This window comes from Lolium perenne, chromosome 5 (genome assembly GCF_019359855.2).
Source record: "Lolium perenne isolate Kyuss_39 chromosome 5, Kyuss_2.0, whole genome shotgun sequence".
Lineage (NCBI taxonomy): Eukaryota > Viridiplantae > Streptophyta > Magnoliopsida > Poales > Poaceae > Lolium > Lolium perenne.
Window position 1 is genome coordinate 244,137,931 of NC_067248.2, and position 11,043 is coordinate 244,148,973.

The following is an 11,043-nucleotide window of genomic DNA, read 5'->3' on the forward strand; positions in this document are numbered from 1 at the left end:
ACATTCTCGATGCTAGGGAAATGCCTTTCTTGTCAATGCTTGAAACTATATTTTCAAAAATAATGCAAAGAACAGAAAGCAAGCAGAGAGATGCTTCCAAATGGATGGGGAGGATCTGTCCTAAAATCAGGAAGAAATTGGAGAAATTTATTGAATGGAGCAATGAATGTGGTGTCAAACCAGGTGGTAACTACAAATACTCAGTCAATACACACGAGAGTGAGCAAATCTATAATGTAGATATGCAGGCCAGAACTTGTGATTGCAAGAGATGGCAACTCACCGGGATTCCGTGCCATCATGCTATAGCTTGCTGCAAAAAGGATAGAATTAACCCTGAAAATCTAGTCCATGGCTGCTATACTATTGACACATACATAAAAGCTTACGCATTCAATTTGGCACCTCTGAGGGGAAGAGCGTTTTGGGAAAAGATGAATGGGCCCAGTGTTCATCATTCTTCTTACCTGTTAATTAGGCATGACCAGTAAATTAACTCAGAATATGATGTAGTGGGATGAACTCACCTTCAGTCAACCGAGACGGTGGCTTGTGGGTGGTGGTGTTGGAGATATGCCCAAGAGGCAATAATAAAATGGTTATTATAATTTATCTTTGTGTTCATGATAATGTTTACATACCATGCTATAATTTTATTAACCGAAACATTGATACATATGTGTTATGTGAACAAAAAGGAGTCCCTAGTAAGCCTCTTGTATAACTAGCTTGTTGATTAATAGATGATCATGGTTTCATGATCATGAACATAGGATGTTATTAATAACAAGGTTATGTCATTATATGAATGATGTAATGGACACACCCAATTAAGCGTAGCATAAGATCACGTCATTAAGTAATTTGCTGTAAGCTTTCGATACATAGTTACCTGGTCCTTTCGACCATGAGATCATGTAAATCACTTATACCGGAAAGGTACTTTGATTACATCATACGTCACTGCGTAAATGGGTGGTTATAAAGGTGGGATTAAGTATCTGGAAAGTATGAGTTGAGGCATATGGATCAACAGTGGGATTTGTCCATCCCGATGACGGATAGATATACTCTGGGCCCTGTCGGTGGAATGTCGTCTAATAGCTTGCAAGAATATGAATGGTTCATAAGAGACCACATACCACGGTACGAGTAAAGAGTACTTGTCAGGAGACGAGGTTGAACGAGGTATAGAGATACCGATGATCAAACCTCGGACAAGTAAAATATCGCGTGACAAAGGGAATCGGTATCGTATGTGAATGGTTCAGTCGATCACTAAAGTCATCGTTGAATATGTCGGAGCCAATATGGATCTCCAGATCCCGCTATTGGTTATTGGTCGGAGAGAAGTCTCAACCATGTCTACATAGTTCGCGAACCGTAGGGTGACACACTTAAGGTTTGATGTCGTTTAAGTAGATTTGGAAATATGGAATGGAGTTCGAAGTTTTGTTCGGAGTCTTGGATGGGATCCAGGACATCACGAGGAGGTCCGGAATGGTCCGGAGAATAAGATTCATATATAGGAAGTCATTTTCTAGGTTTGAAAATGATCCGGTATTTTTTTCTGGAAGGTTCTAGAAGGTTCTAGAAGAGTCCGGAAGAAATCAGCATGGAAGGTGGAGTCCCAGAGGGACTCCACCCACCTTGTCCGGCCAGCCTAAGGGAGGAGGAGTCCCAAGTGGACTCCTCCCCATGGTGGCCGGCCACCCCACCAAAGGAAAGGGGGGAGTCCCACTCCCCCTAGGTTTGGTCATATGGAAGGTTTATGTTGGGGTCTTATTCGGAGACTTTTGACCTAATCTTTGGGGCTTCCACCTATATAAAGAGGGGAGGGGAGGGGCTGGCCGGCCACACCAAGACCACCATGGCCGCACCCCTCAAGAGCCCCCTCTCCCAGAAACCCTAGCGGTTCCCTCCTCCCTCTCTCTCCCACATAGCTTAGGCGAAGCTCTGTTGGAGATCTCCACCACCACCGCCACCACGCCGTCGTGCTGCCGGGATTTCAAGGAGGATCTACTACTTCTGCTGCCCGCTGGAACGGGGAGAAGGACGTCGTCATCAACACCGAACGTGTGACCGAGTACGGAGGTGCTGCCCGATTGTGGCACCGTCAAGATCTTCTACGCGCTTTTGAAAGCGGCAAGTGATCCTCTACCGCAGCAACGAGGGCCTCCTCTTGTAGGCTTTGGAAATCTTCAAGGGTTAGTCTCGTTCATCCCCTCGTTGCTCCCGTCTTCTAGATTGCATCTTGGCTTGGATTGCGTTCTCGCGGTAGGAAATTTTTTGTTTTCTATGCTACGAATCCCTACAGGTGGCGGCGACGTCACCGTTGGAATCCCATCCTACCAAACCTCTGCTGTCAGCTTCTACTCCTCGTCGTCGACCTTGTCGTTCCGGCCACCGATGGCCTCGGGCTGGAGCCTGCCAGAGCGCACAGTCGAGCCCATCTTAGTACCTTCGCCGCCCTTGCCGGCGGCGCCCTCCCCTCCCTCGCTGACCTCGCCGGTGGCGCCCTCGACGCTCGTCCGTCAATCGCCGCCCTCACCACTCGCTATATCCGCTGCTGGCTCACGATTTGGGGATTTCCTACGCATAGACAGTGAAGGGTAACATTCCACTCATAAAAATATACAGGGTCTTTCTTGCAAATACAGATGAGACATCATTAGCCACCGTGGCAGTACACATGTCGGCACTAGATTGGTTAGGACCAAATTTGCACGGATTATTAAGTTGGTGGACGGCAGGTGCTCCTCTTTCAACTTAGTGGACTAATCTGCACGTCAAGGACAAGTTCTAGGACTAACGGTGCATATGTCTCCTTCTAGAATTCCTGGAAAAAATGGGGAATAAGTGCCTTTCGAGAAGATTGAGGATTATGTGCACACGTGCTATTAGTCAGTACCAGTCCACAAGTAGTGCTATACATCAAAATATCTAGCTTTTTAGATAAAGGGAATATATTAATATCAAAAGATACCAATTACACCTAGCCTCTGCAACAACGCCTCACCCTAATGGCAGTATGGATGCACACAACCAAAAAAGTAAAGAAAACTAAGAAATAAAAGTCCCGCTATAGAATGCTAGACCTAGCAACAACAATACAACCACCACCGTGATAACATCTGAAGTACAGACTCTTCAAAAGCGACGCCTCCAAAAAAGAAACAGTGCACCAGCGTCGTCGTCGCCCGACCAAAGGTCTTAGGTTTTCACACTGAAGATAGTCCCCACTCTTAAAACAAATGCCTCCAACAAGAACATTGCCAGGCACAACCAGTTAAGGCTAGACCTTGGTTTTTCGTCCTGAGAGGTAAGACCCTGAACTTCTCCTGTCCTGCCGCCCCCACATGCATACCACTGTTGCAAAACCCGAAACGTCAAGCAGATCCCTCAACATCACGGAGATTCGAACCTCCTTTAGCCATTCCACCAATCCGGCCTTCATGATATTCCTTCTTCTGACTTCACCATGGACCAAAAAGTCACCTGATGTCAACACAGAATAGAGCTTCGCGCCGCTCCCTCCAGAACCAAACTGTCGGAATAAAAACATGGGTGCGCGTGACCGAATACCACCTGATCCAGCAAACTGCAGGCAAAAGATGCACTGTTTCATTCGCCAGCGGAGCTTTCCGGAAATCATCTCTCCAACAAGATCAAAGCAAACTGACATCCGTAAGATCTTCATCCTCGCATGCGAGAAACCCGAGGACCGCCACCAAAAACAAAGCAAGATCAGCAGCCCCCACACCGCCAATTCCTCCTGCCGGATCACCAAGGAAGAGGACAGTGACGCAAATCATGCGTACCGTCGGAGAGCCTCAGGCCCCGGCCAAGTAGCCGTGCCGCCCGGCTTCCTCCACCAGCGCTACATCATCTCCCATGGAACGCTGCTGCGGAAACCCTCTTCTCCCCCTCGTCGATTCGACGGAGGGGGTGCCACCACCACCGCCATAGCCAGGTCGGGACCGGGGCCATGGCCGGGGCCGAGGCACGGGGTCCAGGGCCGAGGCCAGCGCCGGGGTCGGGGCTGCGGCCGGCTGCGGCTGAGGGCGACGGGCGGCGGGTGGATGTGGGGCGCAGGAGAGGCGGCGCCTCCGCCGCCGCCCGGGAGGGGGCCGGGAGAGGGAGGCTAATAAAATCTAAAAATCAATGATCGGAAGCTTCGCCATCTGCATCAAAATATCTAGCTTTTTTTCGATAAAGGATGCTTTATTACTTCAAGAAGCAATTATATCCGGCCTCTGCATAACCAGGATGCACACAGCCGTTTGTTGTCTCAAGTGACCAAAGTTACAAAAACAAAAATAGGCGAAATACATATCGGAACGATGAATCATATGACGCCTAAGAGCTAGGTGGAGCTACTATCCGTAGACTATGCTGCCACCCATGTAGGGAAAAAGTATCCCTCGCCGTATCCTCCAACCGTGTACAGACCTCCGTAAATAGGTCTCGGTTCTCCACACGCTGAAGAGGTAACCACGAACGGAGAATACATGTGCATCTGTAGATAACCTGCAACAAAGAGCAATTTTTGTCATTAAAGATCTTGTCATTTCTACATAGCCAGAGCACCCAGATAACTGCTAGCGCCCCCATCCTAAGAAGCATTTTAAACCTTGATGAGTTGATACCATGAAGCCAATTGCCAAAGACATTAGCGACACTAGTCGGAGGATACAAGGTAGACGCTACTTGGATGAATGACCATATAGATCTCGCAAACTGGCACTGGAAGAATAAATGATTGATGGTTTCATCATGATGACAAAACACACATCGTGTACTTCCGTGCCAATTCCGCTTAACAAGATTGTCTTTGGTGAGAATAACTCCTCGACGAAGATACCATCAAAAAAATTTAATTTTTAATGGTATCTTCATCTTCCAAATTTTCTTATTATTATCAACTGGTAAAACAGAAAGCAGCATCGCATTGTATAAAGATTTTACAGAAAAAGAACCATCTACGTGGAGGTTCCATCGAAATTCATCTGGCTCTGGCGATAACTGAATATCTCCAAGCCTCTGAATTAGGTTGTTCCATGCCACGAGCATTTGTCCTAGTAAAACCCGTCTAAACGTCACATTCGGAGATGAGGTAGCCATTACAGTTGCAATGGTATAGCCATCAAAATATCTAGCTAGCAAAAGAGGGGGACACATAGCATCCTGCCTTCCTCAACGTAAGATTTACAGGACGGATAGTCAACGTGTGCGAGAATGTGCGGTTGCCACTGCACCTCAGTTCCACCCACTGAAAATCTTGCAAATATCATGAAAGGAAACACCAATAAGAATCAGAGCTCCTGTTGCTTTATTCAGCCTGTTGGGCCCATGATAGGATCATCGACTCCAGACCACATCAATAGCCCGGCGACCTCACACCTCAGGCCACATCTTCTTGGTTGCTCGTCGACGTCGACGACAACAACACCTACTGATCCATGAAAGTTCCCCCATCTCTCTCTGATTTGCCTGTTAGAGCATCTTGACCGGCGGTCCCTAATTAGTCACCGCAGGGACGTCGGCACTGCTGTATGGGGACGCCGGCAGTGCATCCTCCATTTGGGACGCTGTTCCCACGGCGGCCCTCAAATTTTTATTTATTTTTACAATATTTTAAAACAACATATCAATCACATTTTATTCATACAATCACACAAAATAGAATTAAATTATTCATACAATCAATCAAACAAATAGAATGAAATTATTCATACAATCAATCAAATAAATAGTACTTAAATTATTCATACAATCCAACAAATAAATAGTACTTAAATTATTCATACATGCAAATAAATAGAAATAAAATCATACATTGTTGGCTCGCCCACAAATGCGCAGCTAGCTCCGCCTTGAGCTGTGCATAGACACCTGCATCTCGAATTTTATTGTGCATATGAAGAAAAGCAGCAAATTCTTGGGGTACATGCTCTACCTCAGCTAGTGACCCTTGATAATCAAATGGATGATCATCCTGCACAGGTGCGTCGCGCTCGCTCTCAATGATCATGTTGTGGATGATCACGCAGGCGTTCATCACCTCCCACATATGTGCCTCAGACCAAGTGAGAGCAGGGTATCTGACAATGGCGAAACGTTACTGAAGCACCGGAGTTCACGGCAGGAGCTTGTCCCTCAGCTAGCCTGGACACCGGAGAGCGCTGCAGCACGTTGATATCATTGTTTGTTCCCACCATACCAAAAAATGCATGCCAAATCCAAAGCTCATGGTCTGCCACCGCCTCAAGAATGATACTGCACTCACCAGTATGCCCCTTGTAGATCCCCTGCCAAGCAAAATGGCAATTCTTTCAGCCCCAATGCATACAGTCAATTCTTCCGAGCATCCCAGGAAACCCTCTCGCTGCATTTTTTTGCAGGATCCGAGCTGTATCATCTTCTCTTAGTGCTCTCAAAAAGTTTTTAGCAAACACCGTTATGACGGCTCGGCAGAACCTGTAGAGAGTCTCTGTGCATGTCGACTCTGCCATCCGTAGGTAGTCATTGGCTGTATCTGAAGGAGCTCCGTATGCAAGACAGCGCATTGCTGCAGTGCACTTCTGAATTGAGGTGAAGCCCCACAAACCGTGCAATCTTTCTTGGCCATGAAGTACTTGTCGTACTCCCTGACGACGAGGACAATCTTCAAGAACAGCTCCTCGTTCATCCTAAACCGGCGCCGAAATTTCTTCGGCGAATGAGTCGCGTCGTCGTTGAAGTAGTCGGCGTCGAATGAGTGTGAGCTCAGCTAGCCGTGAGATGGTTAAGATTCAGTGAGAGTGTCTGGGACTTATTTATAGGTTTGTGTTTGTTATGTGGAGCTACGAGTTTGAACGCGCTCAAGACATCGTGGGTCTTGTGAGATTGACGCGTGGCAGAATGCAGCGTTAAGCAAAGACAGCTTGCGGCATTTTCTAGAGGAAAAAGGCAGCTTCGTTGTTTGGAAGTAGTGAATAGGCCTCCACCGACCAGCTCAGCCCATGGAGGCCCAGAAAAGCACACTCGCTTTCTTCCCGCGTTATCTGTTCTTCTGTTGGCAGGAAATCGCCACGTATCATGGACTACACGCATGGCCTGGGCTGCAAACAACTCAGAGTCTGGACGAGTTATGGGCTTCTAGGTGTCAAACAGCTGAAGCTGAAAAGAACTGTCCGGTTTAAGTTAGGCTTGTTTTAGTGAGAAGCTAATGCAATAGTGCAATTTTAGAAACCGGCCGAGATCAGTTTCCCGAGCTTGAAACCGAACGGTACGATAAATCTGTCCCTCAAGTTCAGTAAATTGTATACAAGTGCCACTCCATTGGAGCAAAACATATCCCACCACAAAAGAGAATATTAAAAGAGAAGAAAGTCACACACACCTCTCCCGCACCCCCACCCCGCACATCGAGCCATGCCTGCTTGGTTCAACACCGTCGACACCGCTCAACCATAGCCTACCCCTCCGGTGCCGCCGTACCGGCCCCCCTCCCCCCCCCCCCCCCCCCCCCGCCCCCACACACACACACAGCCATCACCGTCCCCATCCCTCGCAGCCGTCACCGCCTCTTGCCGCCCCAGCTCCCACGCGTCACGTCTACTCGTGGCTGCTTCTCCACCGTAGCACGGGTCGGCAGTACTGCCGAGGACGAGTTCACTGACGCCGCTACGCCAGCGCGTACCCCGCCGGCGCCACTGTTTTCGCTGCCCGCCGCTACTCGTGGACGCCTCTCCAACCGCAGCTGTCGAGGACAAGCAGGGGACGAAGCTGCATGCATAGTAATGGTGTCAGCTGACACCAATGAATTCAGAAAATCCTTCACTATTTTTTGCATTAAACATTAATTATCAGCAAAAAGATGATACCAGTGCTACAAAGGCTGAACCCATTAGATTACTTTTCTAGCTTCGTTCCTGGACAAGTTCGTGGATCCACGGTCACCGGTTGACATCTCGGCCCCTGGATGACAGACCCCTCTGCCCATGATAACTACCTCGTATCGTTCCAATTTGGTAATTTCTAACATCTATTTGCACAGTTGACTACCTCCAATTTCAGAATCAATGTGTTCCTACTATTCTGTAGGTGCGAATGGGTGTGCTAGTGATAATTTTGTTTTCATGATAATAGATCGTTCCTGATGTGAGTTCGACAGAGAGACCCTCTCTAGGCCACAATAATCTTGTGAACGAACGTTCTTCGAGAAGATTTAGGAATCAAATTCCGCAATACCAGTCAGTCAGTCCTTGCTACCAGCACTAGACATCTAAATATCTAGCCAAGCCAAGGAGACACAGCGCATCTCGCGAAGGAGCCATGGAGCGCGACTGCAGCACGTACCGCGTGCGAGTGTGCGGCGGCCTCTACACCTCAGTACCACCCACTGAAAAAAAGTGGGGCGACTGGACAGCTCGCCCAGCTGCAAAAGATCTTGACAATAAGAAGCACAAAGAAGATTCAGAGCTTAGACCACATGACCAGATCAACCCTAGACCACACATGTTCTAGACGGATGGAAGGCATGAGAGACCACATCTTGTGGATTTCTGGTTGCGATCAAGGGTTTAGCTAGCGCACTTTGGATCACCTCGGCATCAACTGATCCGTGAAAGTTACCTCGCTCTCTGTTTCTGGAAGCCTTTTCAGGCCTTTGATTTGTCCTTTTCATGTTGCTTTTATTATTTGAAATCACATGCACGTTTCAGGAAGAGATTAATCTGACTCAGTGGCGACCAATTTTGAGGAACCAAATGTGTTTTATACTTCAGTTCTGGATCTGAATCAGCTTAAACTTATTAGTTACAAAGTCTGCTCGTAAAAGAACTTTGCCAAGAAAAAAGCAGAGTCAAGGGTAAAATAAGCTCGGGAATCCGACACTAGCTAGTAGCTCCAGAGCGAGAAGTCGGCTGGACCGTCGCCGCAGTCTCCGTTGTCCCAGCAGGACGAGCCGTTGGCGGTGGCCAGCGGCGGCGGGTCCATGAGCAGGGCCTCCGCCAGGCTCATGTAGTACGAGCCCAAGTCTATTTCCGGGAATAACTCAAGCCTGAACATATCGCTGCCATCGGGCTCTCCATGGGCAGACGTTTCCGACGAACCGGCATTGTCAGGCGACGACGATGCCGAGAAATCGCTAGAGGTGGGCTCCTCGGCGGCGGGAGGGACGCTGGCGGCCTCCCGGCGCTGGAAGTCCTCGACGGCCTCGACCGCGGCGCGGCGGACGTCGGCGAGGTCGGCGACCACGGACGGGACGGAGAGCAGACAGGCGGAGTCGGCAAAGTTGAGGCACGAGGCGGAGCGGCCGCCGAGCGCGAGCATGGCGGCGTCGTTCGCGCGCGCGGCGGCCTCGGCGGTGGCGTACGTCCCGAGCCAGAGCCGCGCGCCGCGCTTGCCGGGGACGCGCACCTCGCAGACCCACCGGCCGGCGTTGCCCCGGCGCCGCACGCCGCGGTACACCGGGTGCCGCGTCTCCCGGAACTTGGTGCGCCCCGCCGGGCGCTTCGCTGGCGCCATCACCCTGTTGTGCTCGGACGAGGCCGAGGCCGACGATGAGGAGGAGGTGGAAGAGCTCGAGACCTCAAGGCCCATGTCCATGGATACAGGCAGAGTGCGTAGTGATGCTTTCTTGTTGAGCTTGGAGAGTGGAGTGAGGTAGCTATGAGATGGTTGAGCTTGAGTGAGAGTGTTGTGTGTTGCCGTGTTGGTAGCATCTGGGGAGTGTGTGATGCTTATTTATACGTATGCGTTTGCTGTCCGTGTGGGAGCTGGAAGGCTGGAAGTGTTTGAACGCGCTCAAGACATCCGGACAGCTGGCGACAATGGGATTAAATTATAGTGTCATGTGACTTTTCTCCTCGTGGGCCTGTGAGGATTTTGCTGGCTTTGCAGTGTCAAATATAAAAGGCAACTTCCTGCTTGCTGCTAAACAGCGGCGAATCGGCGATGCAGCGGGTAATTTGTCCTTGCCATCCTGAGAATGCACTAGCCGCTGCCTTGGGCTCCACCCGGCTGAATGCCCTAGACCCTCCTTATTTTTGGCATGTCCAGATGTTAAGCAATTTAGATTTAACTAAATCTTAGTTGACGTTATTAAACATCAGTTACAGTTTGGTTGCAACCCGTGTGTATTTTTTCTGAGTAACAACCTACTTGTAACTAGGAAAATATAAGTTGCAACTCACTTGCAACTAAGAAATTTCAGTTCAACTCATTTAAAACTAGGAAAATCTCCGTCGCAACTCACTTGCAACATATCAGCACGATTACGAGGCAAATCCAATGCCTAAGAATCAAGCATAATAAAAATGAGGTGTCTAATTTCTGGCAAACCCGTATTCTTTGAAAAAAAAAGCCTCTCGAAGGACCCCGATTGTTCCATTTGTTTTGTACCATGGTCGTGAACTTCTATTTACATTAAAAACATTAAGAATAAAAGAAAATGAAACTTGGCCCTCACCTTTTGCAATAAAAACCCTGAAACAAAAATTTAAAAAGCAATCAAGTCCAGATCTTCTCCTCGCTCCTTCTCTACCGATTTCTTAACGATGCTTCCGACAATGATCAACTACAACACCACCAGGGCACGACCACTAGGTGTACAGCGATGACAGCCACTTAGCCGGAGCTAGAGGGACTACAATGTGACACGAAGGTCTGGAGGTTGAACACCTTTCACCATCCTGTTGCCAATGAACAAGGAGGCAGTAGCTGTCCTACATCCATTGGATTCAGCCTTGATTCTCTAGTCTCCAGCTATATCACAAAGCGAAAGCCACCACCATCCGCGTCTCGCATCACCTCGTTGGCAGGAAGGAGGTAGCAAAACCACCAAAAGCAAGCTTATTCGGAAAGGTGGCTAGAGCATCACTGCCACCTGATGGCACCATCCTTAGGAGCACTACAACTAGTAGAAACACCACCATCAACCACCGGAGGCCGCTGGCTGCGAAGATGCATGAACTCCCCTACGACATCACGCTAAAACGCCCCATGGGCAACACCTACAGTAGAGAAACATTGATCCTACTACTAATACTATTCATA

General features: G+C 48.8%; 2 protein-coding genes across 2 annotated transcripts; both read right to left on the reverse strand.

Moving 5' to 3' along the window:
- Window positions 1–6,080: 6,080 nt before the first annotated feature.
- LOC139831784 (uncharacterized) lies at window positions 6,081–7,549 on the reverse strand. Its single transcript, XM_071821116.1, has 3 exons — window positions 7,532–7,549; window positions 6,611–6,772; window positions 6,081–6,311 (listed from the first exon to the last, which is right to left on the reverse strand). Exons 1-3 carry the CDS (start codon window positions 7,547–7,549, stop codon window positions 6,081–6,083), a joined length of 411 nt encoding a protein of 136 aa, XP_071677217.1.
- A 1,190-nt stretch (window positions 7,550–8,739) lies between these two features.
- On the reverse strand, window positions 8,740–9,699 carry LOC127302501 (dehydration-responsive element-binding protein 1H). The gene has a single exon (XM_051332966.2). It carries the CDS (start codon window positions 9,592–9,594, stop codon window positions 8,884–8,886), a length of 711 nt encoding a protein of 236 aa, XP_051188926.1. The 5' UTR covers window positions 9,595–9,699; the 3' UTR covers window positions 8,740–8,883.
- Between the last annotated feature and the right edge of the window lie 1,344 nt (window positions 9,700–11,043).